This window comes from Pelecanus crispus, chromosome 1, assembly GCF_030463565.1.
Source record: "Pelecanus crispus isolate bPelCri1 chromosome 1, bPelCri1.pri, whole genome shotgun sequence".
NCBI classification, from domain to species: Eukaryota; Metazoa; Chordata; class Aves; order Pelecaniformes; family Pelecanidae; genus Pelecanus; species Pelecanus crispus.
In genome coordinates, this window is record NC_134643.1 from 80,029,183 (window position 1) to 80,046,680 (window position 17,498).

The following is a 17,498-nucleotide window of genomic DNA, read 5'->3' on the forward strand; positions in this document are numbered from 1 at the left end:
ATATTAAACAAGGCTGGCCCCAAAACAGAGCCCTGGGGAACTCCGCTCGTGACCGGCTGCCAACTGGACTTAACTCCATTCACCACTACTCTCTGGGCTCGGCCACCCAACCAGTTTTTTACCCAGCGAAGACTACACCCATCCAAGCCATGAGCTGCCAGCTTCCCAAGGAGAATATTATGGGAGACTGTGTCAAAGGCTTTGCTAAAGTCCAGGTAAATGACACCCACAGCCTTTCCATCATCTACCAGGCGGGTCACCAGGTCATAGAAGGAGATCAGGTTGGTCAAGCAGGACCTGCCTTTCATGAACCCATGCTGGCTGGGCCTGATCCCCTGGCTGACCTGCACTTGCCTGTTGAGTTCACTCAATATGAACCGCTCCATAATCTTTCCCGGCACCAAGGTCAGGCTGACAGGCCTGTAGTTCCCCAGGTCCTCCTTCTGGCCCTTCTTGTAGATGGGCGTCACATTGGCAAGCCTCCAGCCATCAGGGACCTCCCCTGTTAACCAGGATTGCTGATAGATGATGAAGAGTGGGTTGGCAAGCTCCTCTGCCAGCTCCCTCAGTACTCTTGGGTGGATCCCATCTGGCCCCATAGACTTGTGAGCATCCAGGTGGCATAGCAGGTCGTTAACTGCTTCCTCCTGGACTATGAGGGCTCCATTCTGCTCCCCGTCCCTGTCTTCCAGCTCAGGGGCCTGAGTACCCTGGGGATGACTGGTCTGGCTGTTAAACACAGAGGCAAAGAAGGCATTAAGTACCTCAGCCTTTTCCTTGTCCTCGGTGACAATGTTCCCCCCCACATCCAGCAAAGGATGGAGATTCTTCTTGGCTCTCCTTTTATGGCCGATGTACTTATAAAAGCATTTTTTATTATCTTTTACAACATTGGCCAGATTGAGTTCTAGCTGGGCTTTTGCTTTTCTAATTTCCTCCCTGCAGGACCTAACAAAATCCCTGTACTCCTCCCTGAGTTGCCCGCCCCTTCTTCCAAAGGCGGTAGACTCTCCTTTTTTCCCTGAGTCCCTGCAAAAGCTCCCTATTCGGCCAGGCCGGTTGTTTTCCCCGCCGGTTGGTCTTATGGCACATGGGGACAGCCCGTTCCTGCGCCCTTAAGTCTTCCTTCTTGAAGAAGGCCCAGCCTTCCTGGACCCCTTTGCCTTTCAGGACTGCCTCCCAAGGGACTTTCCCAACCAGCGTCCTGAACAGGCCAAAGTCTGCCCTCCGGAAGTCCATAGTAACACCAAGAATCGAGAACTCTGTCATATCATGGTCCCTAAGGCCAAGACAGCCTCCAACCACATCTCCCACAAGCCCTTCTCTGTTAGTAAACAGCAGGTCAAGCGAGGCACCTCCCCTGGTAGGCTCGCTTACCAGCTGCATCAGAAAGTGACGCCCTAGGAACCCTAGGAACTTTTGAGACTGTTGCCTCTCTGCTGTGTTGTATTTCCAGCAGATGTCCAGCAAGTTGAAGTCCCCCACGAGAACAAGGGCTAGCGATTCCAAAATATTTTGTATATGAATATTGTAAGGCAAAGTTCAGACTCTGCACTGAGGTGCCAGAGGGATCTTGTTAGTCTAAATGCTCCCGTGACAGTGATACATCCTTTCTGTCTTGCTCTAAGTAAATATCTCAGAATGAGAGGAACTGGCAGGAGCACTAGCTCTTCAGCCGAGAGGACCAGGAGCACACCCAACAGAAACTCAGGACACCATCTGGTTCTGCAGAAAGTCTGGCACCTTTCGTCAATGTCTGAGCTAAAGAGGTCTATCTCAGAACATCCTCAGTGCCAGAAAATGGCCTTCAGGATATTGAGCAGTGTCAGCAACTTGCAATCCAACAGTAAGATACTGTCCAGCTTTCAGGATGTTTACGATACCCAGGAATTGGATTCCCAACACATAGTTCTGGTTTCCAGGCACCCTTTCCAAATGTTGTTCACTTCCCCACACAGTAAAAGTTGCCACATACCACTTTAAGCATTGCTACAGTAAATGGTATTAGTATTGTCGGTCATGTCTTGGACACGGTCTCCCTAGAGATGAAGCCAACACTTTGCATGGATTTTGTACTGGCCCGAGTTCCAAGATATTGATTTGAAACTTTTCATTCACAAAAGACTATTGGCTAAGCTGCCACTCTTGTAGCAGTGGATGTATCAGAAAGAAACTGGATAGACAAGAAAAACAGAAGAGCAACTACTTGCATATTCTGGCTGGGTTTTCTCACTGGCACAGGAACATGTCACCTCTCACGCTCAGAAGGTGTCTTCTCCTAGGGCAATTCAGAGAGTATAGGCAGGTCTGTATTCACAGTCTGACATGAGCTAGACACATGCTGCCATGTGACTCAGGGAGCTATACAGAATCTCACTACCAAGAAATGTGTGATCCAAGGCTGCACCGAGACGTGTGATAGACACCATGGCTGCAACCACTGCCAGCATCTTGTTAACATCTCTGGTGCTACGCAGACTCCAAACTGGAGGATCTTGTGTGGGTAACAGTTCTGTCCTACTGTGAAAGTATTTCCTATGAAACGCTCATCTGGCTATGCCAAAATCTCCGTCCTGAAGCTTCCAGACCCTCCGGCATCCTCTAAAGGGAATCGGGCCTCAGCAGCAGGGTTAAGTGCTAGACACAGATCCAGTAGCCTGCCACAGAGCCACCAGAAGAGAAACGGTTGTTCTTGATGTCAGCATCAGTTCTTGTAAGGGGAATGCTCTAAAGGCCAAAAGGTGACAGAGATGTCACAACAGAAGAACCATGTGCCTTGACGCTGGCAAAGAAACGGAGGAAGTGGCCCTCCACTGACTCTTTACTTTGGTCTCAACAGTGTGAGCTGGAGCTGCGGTTCTTGCAGCCAGGCTCAGTAACCTGCGATACGTGGTCAGCGAATCCAGGGCTTGCAGCATCTCGGCACCCTTATGGCAGCGTAGGAAAAAAGCTGGAGTTAGGGCAGCCCACGTTTAGTCTTGCAGAAGTGGTCACAGAGATACAAGAACGTGACTTTTCACTGGCCCAGAAAAAGAAACAAAGAATTTGACACAGCAGAGCCTTCTGTGTCCATAACTGGGTCAAGTGTCTTCACAAGAGGACTGTGATGGATCTGTAGCTCTCTGCCCTTTTGGGACCCAAGTTTAAGAGAGAATTTCTTTGGTACATGCTCTCACCAAGGCAACAGAAATATTTGACGGAGTCTGAATCACCCATGTGGTAGATACCTGGAATGCAGCTTTGGAAGAGGCATCTCTATGGCACAGAGATAAAAGCTGGCTGGGGGGAAAAGTAATAGCAGTGGGAATAGATGGAAATAAAAAGAGAGAGAGAGAGTAATGAACTGAAATGGCTCTAGATGTACTCCACCCTATGCAGCCATCAGGAAGGGAGAGCATAATGTCAGCACTTTATTTATGGAAACTGTGAACAAAAAATATCCACGCTTGTGATATAAGGAGTCTGTACATCTAAGAGTGTATCTGTCAAAAATCACATCAAGATAGAACAAAAGCATATGTTGGTACACTATCTTTTGTTACTTGTTATTTCTGCTAAAAAGTATTGTTTATGTTTTGAAACAGGTCTTAACAAAGTAAAAATAAATAATTTGGTTTAACTGATTAAAACATTCCAGTATTTCCAGTAGATGGAAATATTTCAGGGTGTTTATTTTGCTACGGTAAAACAAGATGTCCATTTTTAGAATGACCCGAACTCAAGAATTCTTTTAGAAGTTTTACTTTCTATCTATTTTTTTTTGTTTTTTTACACAGTAGTAATGCTAAAAGGTGTTCTAATAGCCTAGAGAATGAGATTTAGTATGTTACAACCATGCACTGCATCACAGAATTGGGCTATGTTACTCCTTAGTTCATTAATTTAAAAAATATAACCCAAACAGAAGAAGAAACCTCTAAACTGTAATACATTTGACAAAAATGAATAAATTTGAAGATGGCTTTATGTTGGAGGCAAAGCTTCAACAACAAATGTCTGCCTTCATCAATAAACACCATGTATGGTCATTCTATGAGGCCCGTGACAACAATTTATCTTCAGGGAAAGCCGTACCTTGCAGAATGTCAGTCAGTGGAAGCGTCTGTGCTCATTTACTGGTAAAGGCCTCAAAAGATGCCTCACACTTGGGCTCTGCAGAACAGAGCTCTTTTCCTAGTAAGGGGAAAGATGCTCCTCTGGATGTTAGGTGGAAAGGCTGCTAGGCTGACAGAGAAATCCATATAGAAGTGGATTGTAGGCCTTCACCACAAAATTAATGGATAAAACGAAGAAAAGCAGTAACACTGTGAATTAATGATACTGAGTGAATAAGGTTTTAATGACCCAATCTTGATACAGTTTAATTCCAAAAATTTGAAATTGAGAAATACATTAGAAGTACTAAAATAAACTGAACTGTGTAATGACCACTGCTTCCTGATAAATAGCAATGGCTGGTAATCGTAAATATGACATTAGCACTAAAATAATAACCTTTAGCATGTGAAAGCCATAAGGGTATTTTTGACAGTTGTAATCACCAATACTCATGAAGAAATACCCTTTCCATAGTAAATAGCTCTTGGTGGGAGCCATTTATTTAAAGCTAGTAGGAATATAAAAAGTGAATTTGTCTGAAAGAATTGATTCTGCAGGATTAGTATTGTAGCAGTTAGGTTCAAAATGTGCATCTCCGCACTTACCGTAGAACAAACAGAGCAGAGCGGTACTTGGCATTTTGAACATAAGCATTAAATCCACACAAACAATTTATTAGTTCCAATAAAATCAAAGGGTAAAGAATTATTCAGAATGAAGTTCTCTCTGTTGTAAGCATAATTTGCACTTCAGCATAATTTCAAATGTTGTCCTATTTTTCTTAGACAAAGAAAACAAGAACCAGTCATCATTTGCACTTTTTGGATTATAAATCTTCTCCCAAAATTGCTGTAGCTTTTTAATTTCCATTTCAATCCATTACCATTAAGGGATTAAAAAGGCCGATGGCTTAAAGTTTCTTTAAACTGCTTTCAAATTCTCAGTCACTGGGACATTAAATGATTTTCTAAAACGCAGATTTAAAAAGGAAAGACACTGAAAAAAAGGCAACAAGACCCACAGAAAACCTGCTGCATGTATTGAGAAGACCTTACAATTAAGATGCTATTTTCTCCCTAATTCACAACCTCTCTTAAAACCAAGGAACAGAAGCACAGGGAATCTTACTAAAAAAAAAAAAAATCAAGCTGTAAAATGGTAGATACCTCTTGAGTCAGCAAGGTATCTAAGCATGTGCCTAACTCTAAAGCACATAAAAGTTAAACTCAGTGCACTGGAAATTCCTAAGTGTGTTGCTGAAGATGGTCCATGGGATGGATGGTAAATGTCAATTATCATTAACATTTTTTGTGATCAAGAATCATTGTCAGCTGACACAGATACCAGATTTTTCTCCTTATACCAGTGGAACCACACCAACTTGTATTAGCTGAGCATGTAACTAAAATACATCAAGCTGTAGACTTTTTCTTAAAAATAGCTGTATCTTCTCTGTCCATGAGAACTAACCCATTCTGTCAAGAAACCCCCAACTCATCTCACACCACTGGCAAAACTGCTGAACAAACTCTTTTTTCCCTCTCATCTATGTGTTCAGAAGGACAATGCTGAGGCAAAGAAAGGCACAAATCTGCTAGCTCTTGCAAGGTATTGGAAGGTTGGAAAAGTAAACTGAACACTATGCGATACTGCATTTAGTTTATGTGCAATATTTGTTTGAAATCATTCAGAAGCCTAGGAAGGCTTGTTAGCAGCTCTCACACAAAAGCAGGATCAGACTGGAAGTTTGGGGGTTTTTTTGGCTAAATGGGTGGAAGCAGAGCAGAGCAGCCAAGAGAAAAGATTTCACTCAAAAACTGAACTGTAAAACAACATATGACAGCTTACCTTCCAAATGTTCTGTTGTAACCAGTCCTAATGCTACCATGAAGGCAATTTTCTAAGGGAAAAATAAACAGGGGTTACATTTCCTACTACAACAATCATGGTAGAAGTAAGTAAATAAATCAATCAATCTAGCATTGACAGAATAAACCCAGTAAAGGTCTTTTAGAAATGTATCTTATTTGAATGCATAGTAATATGAAGAACTTTAATTGAAGATTTGCTTCAGATATCACTGGTCAGTCATGTCCTACTTGTAAGACTACATGAACTTTAGCAGTTAAGAGACTTATGAAGCCGATGCCATATGACTACCAATTTTATACAGCGCACGATCAAAATTCAGTCAATTCAATCAATTAAATTTCATATTGCTAGCTGCTTTGTTACTCCACTCTTTAGAAAAGTAATTGTGTGTTATTATTACGATCTGGACATGGCACTGCTTTTAATGGATGTGAGCAAACTGTATGAAGTAAAATAAGGTATGATACATTTCCACTGAACTTTACAACACTAAACAAGACATCTGAAGCATATTGAAAGTCGCCTCCTCCCAAAAAAACTTTCAGAAATTTCTCTTCCCAAGTTACAGAAAGAATATCATGTGCATGAATTATGAAGAGGTACACTGAACCAATATTTTCCCTCAATGGGGAGTGAATAAACAACTCCCACTGACACTGGCAAATTCATTTTGCAGTGAGGAATCTGATCTAAATATTACTCAGAACTCCTGTACACTACATATGCACAAAACACATCTTCATACTAACAATTCTTCAAAACATGCCAATGCAGTAATAGGGTGAGTACTACAGCAGGTTCTAAATTTTCTGTCAGTGATTTTTCATTGGGAATTTTTTCCTTGCGGAATAAGTTTTGCTGAAGCTTTTATTCCATCTTTTTGATGGAAAACTGAAATTCTGCTGTGTTGTTCCAAGCCCGAACTGAACTGAACTCCTTGCTTCTGAGTCACAACTGTGGGACCTCAGGGATCTCTTCCTCTTTCTGCTGTGCTGAACAATCTTGTTGGATCATGTCACCCAAGTGGCATTTTCACGAGGTGCAATTCCACAAGAGAGACAATCTGACCACAAAACCCAAGCTATTAGGAATCTAAGCAAGCAAAGCCCACAGTCCAACTCTGATAAAGCATCCAAAGACCATAGGAAGATGCAATTATCATACCCAAAATAAAATGTGTAGATTTAGGTCAAACTAAAATACAGTGTTACAGCAGTAGAAGGTCAAAACATTCTGTTTCAATCAAAGAAGTGTCAGGAGAACACGTTTCAACACTTCCAAGTCAAAATTAGTTTGACCTTCTTGTTTTGTGAAAAGCCTTTTCGTTGTGAAGTTTTGTGAAAAAACTTTTCATTTCAATTCAGGATAAAATCAACTAGTAAGTCCCAGAACTACCATTTCCTTTGCAATTCTGACTTCCACACAGTGAAATTGTGAAAACAAGCACATCCTCATTTTGTAGATGAAAAGAGTATGGAGTCGGTTCTTCAAAACCTGAGGGTCAAGATTGGACACCTATATCCCTCTTACATATGTGAAAATATCTCTGTCAAACAGGTGAACTAATAACATCGTAAGACAGGAATATTTTCTTTCCACAATCTCCTAGTATGTAATTCTCCCTGTACATTGAAAAATGGTGATGTCGAATCTCATCACTGGCAATTTAGATATATTCATGCTGTATTTCTGCCTTCCATAACTGTGGTAATGACAAGCACATGTGTTCCTTTGCATGTCAGACCTTGATTTCAATAACATTCACTCCTTACACATCTAAAACACCAGCTAGACGCAGTGGGGACCCCACACCTGAAAGGAAAGATGAATATTTGATCCGAGATCCACTGTGCAGATCTGAGAAGAGAATTAGTCAATTGAGTAGAATTACAAGCTTCACCTCACCCACACCAAAAAGTGACTTTGTGGCAGGATACATCTCAGCACTCTGAGCAGAAGTACACCCAACATTTAGGTACAGAATCAGAAAGCTGGAACGGTTAACGTGCGATTATATTTTCCCAATGGAGTGCAGAATGCCTATATTACCCAAAGATTAAACTGTAGGAGGAGCATACATTTTCTGACATCTAAGCTAAAATTATTTGAGTACGGGAATGCTTGCTAAACAATTTCCTCTCTTCATACTAAAATTATTTGAATATATATCTACTTAAATGTAATGACAGCATAGTTGCTTAACCTATGAAGAGCCTTCATAAACGGACTTGATAATTATCTCACTATTAAACACAGGAAGGGTTAGCTTTTATAGATATTTGAAAGATGGTTTCTTTTTAAAAAATCCCAGTAGAAGCTGTATGCTTTTTAACAAGCGTATTCTATTAACAGCATATTTGGTTTTATGGGTTTTGCTATTTCATACTCATGTAGCTCGTTAGATTCAACTCAAAATACTACTTTCACCGCAATGCTTTTCTTTCAAATACCACAGAGTATATTGTTTCTCCTCTGTGCAGGAATCCACAAAACTGAGGCTTCAGTTTCTCCAGATTTTCAGTCCAGGCCTAACACTAGCATTTGGTTCACAATTGCAGCGTGTCTCTCTTGTCCTTCTTAGGTGCGATTAAAAACACTGTTAGCTAAATAACCAGCATTTATGGCAGTAATTTTTCTTTTAAATAAAAAAAACTGCTAGAATGTCCTGGAAAATGTTGCCAGAAATATAAAATTCTACTAATACAAAATTTTAAAAAAGCAAAAAGTTTTGGGCGGAATTCTGTTTCTTTCTGTGCCGAACTTAACTCCTTTTAAGAAAAAAACAAAACCAAACAAAAAAAACCCAAAGCCCCAGGCACCTGCTCCCCAGAAGAGCAGCTTCTGTGCGTAATTCCTTCATTTCTTTGCAGAAGTCATTCTGGTGGGAGAAGGCCCATTGCTACCCGGGCAGTTATTGGCCTCCATTCCCCGCAGAGCCCCGCTGACGGCAGGGAGCTGGTGGCCCACTCCTCCAGACCCTCCTCAGCCCCGGGGGGGCTGAACCCTCACAGCTCATATCCCAGGAGAGGGCTCTGACCACTGGAGCTGGGACACCCTGGCTGGCCGAGGCCCTCCATCCTGCTTCTGGGAAAGCCACTCCACAGCCAGGCGTCCAGGCATCCCGGCTGCAAGACAGCGGATGCAAGGAGGTTTGCTTTAGTCTAATGATGACGTGCTTGGGAAAGGAGAAATCTTCGGCTTACGCAAAAGGCATACGTATTGCAGGGGGCTGTGTCCGGGATCGGCTTCACGGCTTCCCAGCAGAATGACCGAGCCAGGAACAAAAGACAGTAATTATCCTCAGTCTTTTCTGTTCGTTCAGGTGTGCTCAATGACTGCATATGGGATTCCTGGCTACTGGTAAGTCTGGTGATTTCTGGTTTATTTGTTTTAAATTTTCATTTTAATTTGTTAAATCCCAGTCTGTCATGACTAACGCTTATGTAGAGCCATACTGGAGTTCCTGCCTCAGTTTCATGTTTTGAAGATAAATAAAGGTGTGGACAGAAGTGCCTAGAGCGCCTATTTTCTTTTTAAAAATATCATAGTATCTTTGTTGCTCTTTGCCTTAAATTTAATCATCTGTTTAAAAGCCATGAGTGCTTTTAGAAATGCGCAGTATGTCTTTTCATGAAGCAAAACAAAGATTTTTACAAAACCATTTCATTTTGTAATTACATGTTCTATTTATGTCATTACATGTATTTACACTAATTATGCTGTTAGTTCTAATTACACTAATTGCATAAATACATGATAATCAACTAAAGTTTACTTTCAAAGAACAAAAGAAATTAACTCTAGACCTACATATTTACAGCCGTGAAACAAATCTACGAAGAGAAAAGAACCATCATACTTAAGGGCATAGCTTCAGCATCCTACCCGGAAAATTGTGCTTGCCGAGACCTCCAGTATACACAGCAGGAACAATGTTCTTGGTTACAAAAAAAGGTAGTCAGGATATTCTAGTTAGCAATTTAATGAAAGGCCCATTAAATTTATGAATGCTATACCAAAAAGTGTGCCCAGTTCCATGGTCTCTTCCTGTATCTCTCTGGAAGATTTTTACTCAATATTCTTTCTGTGGGGATAAGTTACAGGCAAAGAAAAATGGCTATTTTTTCTAGCATTCTGTTTTTAAGCAGGATCTACTAGCCTTTCTGCCCATAAGGTGCTACTCAATAAATAATCTTTTGGAAATACCTCCCTAAACAAAACAGGACCCTACAGTCCCATCATTCAGTGACAATGAAGATTCATATGAGGGTCAGGTTTTAAACTTGGGAGGTTTCCTAAGTGTAGTCCTGCAGAGCTTCTGCATAAAGCTGTGATATTCTAGGCTAAAAGCCACTATTTATCCTTAACACCATTTTAACTATACGAACCACTTAAAATGGTAAAACAAATGACCACCCACATGCCTGAAGTAATATTATAAATTCATACTGTAATAATCCTCTTAAACCTACAGCTCCAAGGATGCTTTTGTGCTACACATTTATTAGACTAGTAAGGCTAAGATTACACGAGTTGAGCATTTCCACAATAGAAGTAGATGCAGTTTGTATAACTTCTCAAATTGCCTCAAAAGTACACACAATCTAATGTGAATACATCTAGTCAAAACCCAAAATGCCTGTTAAAGAGAGACCCCATTTCTACAAGGACTTCTGATTTGTATTTTTAGTTTACAGTGCAAATATAGTTCATGAAAGAGATTTAATCTTATAACCTGCTTTCTACTCTCTTACTCAATTTGAAGGATTTTAATGTATTTCAGACTAGAAAGAATCTGTCTACATGTGGAAGACACGTACACAGCAAATACAAGTAACTATTGTTAAATACAATCTAAATATTGCAAGATTCATTACAAAGAAGATGTAAAAGCTCAGCTTACAAAAGAAATGTTAATTCAGCCTCATACGCAGTCTGTAAACCCGATGTTACATATTTGATGACATAAAAGAAAATATCTTAAGCTTGTATACACCTTTCACAAGAAATACAGCTATACCCAGGCAAAGTGCCTAGATTATTGTGAGACCTACAATTCTTACATTTTGTGACACTGGAAGGTTTGGATGATGCAAACCAAATTTGTCAGAGCACCTCACTGGTGGGGAAATCACCCCAATTGCAGTGGTTGGGTAGAGAGATGAACAGCTGGCAGAACCATGAGCACAAATGCAGTAATTAGGCATGCACACTGAAAAATGTTTAGAATTGGTCCCCATAACTTAACCATACTGCTGCTCACTTAAAAAAAAAAAAAAAAGAAAAAAAGATCACCTCTGGATTTTCCTCCTTTTTCTTTTTGGTAGCAGGGGGTCCCTGAGCTGACTCTTCAGGAGGTTTCTTTGTCTCCACTTTACTTTCTGTCTGGGTTTGGACTTGAGGCTGAATAATGATAACCTAAAAGACAATGTACAAATGAAAGAAGAGAATTCACTGTATGAAACTGGATTTTTCTTCCTGAAACCTCTCATTCTTCTTTGAGGGGTTATTACTTGACATCCCCACAGACAACAAATGCAAGTCACAAGCCAAAAATATAAAAAAATGGATACCTAGGTTACGCTTCTAAATCCATACTGAAGTTTCTAAAAATTACTTTTTACTGGTGCATTATAAACCTACTGCAGCCTAAGGGAGCCACTTGATCAGTGCCTCTGAAAATTAGGACACTTTCTATTTAGAGGACTTCTGAAGCTGACTCAGCAGCCTAGATTTAGCACTCGTGTTGTCAGTTATTTTAAGGTCTTTCCTTTGATTTTATTTTGCATACAGGTAGAAGAGGTAGGATTACTACATGTTCAAAACCACAGTCTGATCTCAGTCATACCAGTGTTACTTCAGAGTAAGTACGCGTGGATGGGAAGGAAGATACTCCTCGGTACTACTCATGTAACTGAGATCAGAGTTCAGTCCTCAGCATTTATGTGTTATGAGCAGTGGATGTCCAGTTTTGCATAAACAAAATAAACTATATGTGTTTTAAATCAGAATTAATTCTGGTTTGGAACTCATGGGAATTACTACACAGATCTCTTACACATGCATGTATGTTAGTATATCCAGCTCCTCATATTTGAATTACCACATGAAGATTCACACGATGCAGATAACATTATCTCAAAAGCTATTAAATTAAAGGAATGAAGGATAATTTCTGACCACAGAACTACACATGTGACTTTATACCCATAATCAAAGCTTCATGAAGGACTATGGAAGACCTTCCCAAGCTCACCTTCGTGAAGAAGGTTATTGGATTAGAATGTTGGGCCTTTTCCATCTATTTCATTGCTAACGTTCAATCAATGTTATTTAATTGTTAGATACTTTATCTCAACTCAGTCACTCTAGAAGATTCAAGAGCATAAAAAGGGATGGTTTTCTTAACCAGCAGCCAGTTTAAGTAAGAGAAAAATAAATTATGTTAGAGAAGTGGGGAAGAGATGCCTGCTTTTATTTACCTCAAAAGCCATCCTACATCCTGTTTTCTTTTTTAGCACTGTATGAGAACCTGTGCTGCCAACAAGACCCAAAGTAGCAGGATCCCAGTAGCAAATTACAGCGAGTGTCTGCTGGGTACATTGGCAGCCTTTATTGAATCTGTTTCTGGTATAGGAGCGGTGAAGTTCTTGCATTTCAAAGCTGAAAAGCAGTACAAAGAGGAAACAAGTAATTCCTAACTTGATTTTTTCCTACTGATTCATGTGCTGATCAGTTTTGAAACCCTGAGCTCTCATTTCACTTGGTCTTCCCCTGAAAGTGCAGAAGGGAATGCCTGATTATTCTATATAGTCCCTCGGGGTCAGTCGATATAACTAGTATCACTGTATAATTGAAGAGGGAGTCCATAGGAAATTTGAGCCCGCACAGAATTCAGGGATACTATTAGTGAGGACTGGTTTAAGGAAACGGAAGATCATATGGTCCCATTAATGTCAGGCTACATAATGATGCATTTTGTTCCCAGTAAAAAATATGCTTGTACACAGATAAATGTCTACTAGCATCCATCTGTCCCCTTAAGAATTTTTCCATTGCTTTCTGATTATTTTCTTCAAAAGGAACCACTGACACCACTCTGCACAGGGCTGTGCACTCCCAGGGGAATATTCTGCTTACATCTGCAATGTAATTCCTGTGTTTGATAACCAAAAAGAAATACCGTGAAAAGCAGAACCTACCTTGCTGTCGGCACTAATGAGGAGTGGTTGCACTTTAATGCTGTCGTTGACCACAGAGACAGTCGCGCTGGTGCTGATAGGAGTTGCATTGTTGGGGGAGGTGGAAATGATGGCGTACGCCACACCTGCACTGCTCAGAGGTGATGAAATAGCTGTAGACTCGGTGACACTTTGTGACTGGCTGTTAGGCGTCTGTACATGGCTGACGGTGTTATTGGCAGTCGGGAGGGCAGGGCTGGGGTTTTTGATGCTGACTACGGTTGCCTTCTGGAAGGTAGGAGGCTGCTTGGAAGGTTGGTCTCTGCACGGGGAGATAGGGAGGCTGTCTGGAATCAGGGTCTTTGGCCTAACCTACAAACAGAGAGTTAAGACGTTATTAGGCACAGCCTCGCACCGTAATGAACAAACACTGCATGCACACACTCTCCCAGTAGAATCTTTAATTGCATTAGCCATGGAACACGAGCATCCAGAAAAACATAATGTAGCAACTCGAAGTAGCCAGCCATTCATCTACTTGTAGATATATTCCTAGCACTCCTCAGTTGGGTCATTTTGGAGTCCTTAACTCATTGCAATGCTGAACAAGAAGGGAGGAAAGAGTCAGTTCCTCACTTTTATTAGCACGCATCTATACAAATGTTACTCAAGTCACATCCAGTTCTCAGTAGGGATGTCTAAGCCAAAGCCTTTGCAAAGAATGGAAACCCCAGATGCAATAATTTCCTGTTCTGAAGGACACAACACTCTTGCTATGAATTAAGGAGTGGGAACAGAATCATTAAGGGAGTTGTGGGGAAGCATTTACAGGAACAGTAAGCATATGCATTTATAGTGGTGGATCAGTGAATGAAGATCCTCACATTTTTAAGATGTGCCATGTCTAATGGAGAGGAGATCAATCACACAATCACTCAGCTCACCAGAGAAAAAAAAAAAAGAGAGGGGAAGAAAAGAAACCCACAACCATCAAACTTCATATTTTATTGCTGTAAGTAAAGAGCCAGTTTGCAGCTGCGGGTGGATGCAGAAGGAACTTCCACGGATGGAGGGGGAAGCTGTCTGCCAAGATTTGTGAAGGCTGCGGCTTTACCCAGAGCCATGAATGATAGCTGCGAACAATTGTTTTCAGCTAATGTGATGTGTTTCCAGTGGGGTAATTAACGTCACCCTGTCAACATGGCTCTGCCTTAACACATGTTAAGTACAGTTCCAGGATTGAAAATAAATAATTTAAACTGCTTCACATGAAGTTAAGTTCACTCCCAGCTTATTCGTTAACACGGCCAGATAAAACAGTCAGTTCCCTCTGTGCTTATTTAGTCCTGTCACTTCTCGCACCTTCCATACTGTGAAACAAAATGACAAGTTGTAACAGACAGACATGGGAAACAGCTGCCTGTGTCACTGCACTGTAGCCTACAGGAGGCCTTCCAATGATGCCGACTTCAATCTCGAGCCTAATTTAATGAAAACGTGGGGATTTACTGAGGTGCAGAAAATCACCTCTGGAGGCTGGCCATCATCCTCTATCGCATCAAGGAGGAGCCGTACCCGTTTGTCCCCACAGCAAATACTAAGCGCAGCAACGCGCGTATTGCAAGCTCTTTGTGTTTTGATAACTCGGCCCTCAATTGCCAATAGTACCCTAACACCTCTGAGCAGTGCAAACACGTATAGAGGCCCAGTCCTGCTCAGGAGCGTCTAAATTGTCAGTAACCAAGGTGGATGGAAAGTGAAAGAGGAAACAGAGCCGAAGATGAGCAAAGAGGAGGGTTTGCCTGAGGTCCTGCAGCAGACTCATGACAAAGCCAGGAAGCCATTGTGTTCGGCTCACAACTTTGAGGTAACACTGGAAGGCCTCATAGACCCACTGTGAAATGATGCAAAACTGTGCTAAACTATGACTAACCCTATTCAAGATACACCGACAGTAGCTGAAGGGTTTTTTGCTCTTTTTCCTCTGTCCAATCACTTTATGTAATGATTATTTGATTTATTTAGTTAAGATACCAGACAAGTACCCTAGCCAAGTTGTTTAAGAAAGGAGTCTATAATTAGCTTCATATCCATAATTAGTTAATGGTCTTATTTTCAAAAGTAGTGCACAGAGGATTGGTTTAAACCCATCTTGCCCAGGCATTCTGCAAAACTAAGGCTTCTAACGTAAACAACAGCTCAGTGCAATAGGAGACATGATACTTAAAGCAACTTGTTCATGTCTGTATCAGAGTCAGTTATAAAAGCAGATCTGGTAATATCTACTTTTATATCTTCATAATAATATCCTTTCCCTCCTATGTTGTATCTTATATAAGTCTCTTATAGGTAAGCCTTTAACAAATTGCTCATACTCATGTGCTCAGAGACACGTTCACAGAAATAGTATCATTATTCAGAAAAGAAAGCTTGGCAAAATACAGTTAAAATGTATTACCATGGCTAAAAAACCCAAATTTAATTCTTATCTGTTTTGCTAACATCTAAATTTTACCATCTCTCCTTAAAACAAAATAATTTTCTTGTAAATGTATATAACATCTGTTACCAACAGAAATACTGTAAACACACAGATAAGCACATATCTACAGAGAAAGAGAGAGAAAGAGAGAGAGAGAGAAAATAAGGGGTAGTTCAGATCAAAGATTAATAGAACAGTCACTGAGATCTTTAGAAAAAATCAAGTCTGACAAAAAAAATCAGCTCAGGAGTTTTTCTAGCCAAAAACTGTCATGTAGTCTACCAGGATCTACTGTATCTGTCACTCTTAATTGCACTTTTATATTTAATCAAAAGCCTAATTAAAACTAAATGCCTATATATATTCCAGCTATATAATTATCTTTTCTACACTGTTACTTATATATATTGACTGTCAGATGTAATACCTCAATGAATCCTATACACACCCTTAATACACATTCTGCAAGTTGTGGATGAATGCATATTACTTTGCTATAAAATAAGCTCTTCCTGCACAGACAATTAAACAGACTTAATTTTCCAAAGTAAGATATTCTCTAAAAAGCACTGGATACTGAAATAGCTGATATGATTTACCAAACTGGTACAGCACAAGAACATATGCCGGGCATTTTCTGCCACCGTGTGATACAAAGGAGGTATAGCGGTCTTCATAGCCTAAGCTTCTGCAAATTCCCTGGCAAGTTCAGCTAACGTAGTGAGAGATTATTTATTTGCAATTATAGAATAATAAAAAAGGTTGACTACAGGAGAAGTTTCAGGTGCTCCTGAGTTAAAGCTAAAATAAGTTAAAGTTAAAATAATGTTTGTTTCTACAGCCCGCAGGCACGAATCCAAAACAGAAAGCAAGCATAGAAGCCCCTTGCACTCCAACACCTATGAACCTTCCCCTCCTTGAATATAAACACTAAGCACAAGCACTTAATAAACAGCTAAGTGAAAGACCTTTAGCAGAGTTTCACATTAAAAACCAAGCTGCCACAGTAATCTGTGAGACTAAATGGTGTCAGCTGGGAAAAAAAAAAAAAAAATGAAGGGAAGAGCTAGCATAAATTCTTTTTCCTCACAGCAAAACCGTAGCTTAAATTTCGGAGATGAAAGGAGGACAGTGGCACTAGCAGAAGTTTGGAAGTTGACAGTCACCAAAGAACTGGAGAAAAACCAGGGCAGGGCACAATCTGCCTTTCACATGCAAGGTATGAAAAAAGACGTTTTCTACTGCAAGTAGCACAGGTTGGATGGCACCGGTCCCCATCACAAGAGCCACAAAATAAAAGGCGCAAAAGTTTAGCGAAGGAGAAGAAAAGAGAAAGAATAACAGACAGCATGTATGTTACCAAGTGAAAACTGCAACTGTTGGCGAGTGCTGCAAATAACAATTCTGTAGCTCAACCCTCCTCTCCCCAAGTATCTTTCATTTAACTTCTGACAGCTGTCAAAACAGAATGTGATACTACCAGGGCTCTAAATGCAGGGGAAGAGAGCGCTCCGTCTTGAATATAATGATTTCACAAACCTGTGTTGTTCTTGAGTTTCCTCAATACCCACAATAACAGACACATTTGATTCTACGCGGCAATATTCAGACACCCCTGGTACTTCTCCAATAGCCTGCAGGTGAGCACACTGTTCAAGAAGATATTCCCAGGCCTGAGAATTCACTAGGTGGGGGCTGTCTGCTTTTCAGACAGCGAAATAACAGGGAGCCCAATCCTGTGAGATGTGCAGGGTGCTCTTTTGTTCAGCAACCTCTAAGTTCATATGTTTTAAAGAGTTTCAGATGAGGAGGGAATCAGCTCCTGTGACTAATATGACTTCTTGTATATCCCATATCATTAAGCT

At 40.7% G+C, this 17,498-nt stretch overlaps 1 protein-coding gene across 2 annotated transcripts in view; it reads right to left on the reverse strand.

The window, feature by feature from the left end:
• Nucleotides 1–17,498, reverse strand: part of PHF21B (PHD finger protein 21B) — a 172,304-nt gene that overhangs the window by 15,542 nt on the left and 139,264 nt on the right. For both annotated transcript variants that reach the window (XM_075724422.1, XM_075724414.1), the window contains 3 exons: nt 13,173–13,523; nt 11,266–11,388; nt 5,947–5,998 (listed from right to left, as the gene is read on the reverse strand). In XM_075724422.1, coding sequence (XP_075580537.1) covers nt 5,947–5,998; nt 11,266–11,388; nt 13,173–13,523 — 526 coding nt within the window. The remainder of the gene's footprint in view (nt 1–5,946; nt 5,999–11,265; nt 11,389–13,172; nt 13,524–17,498) is intronic.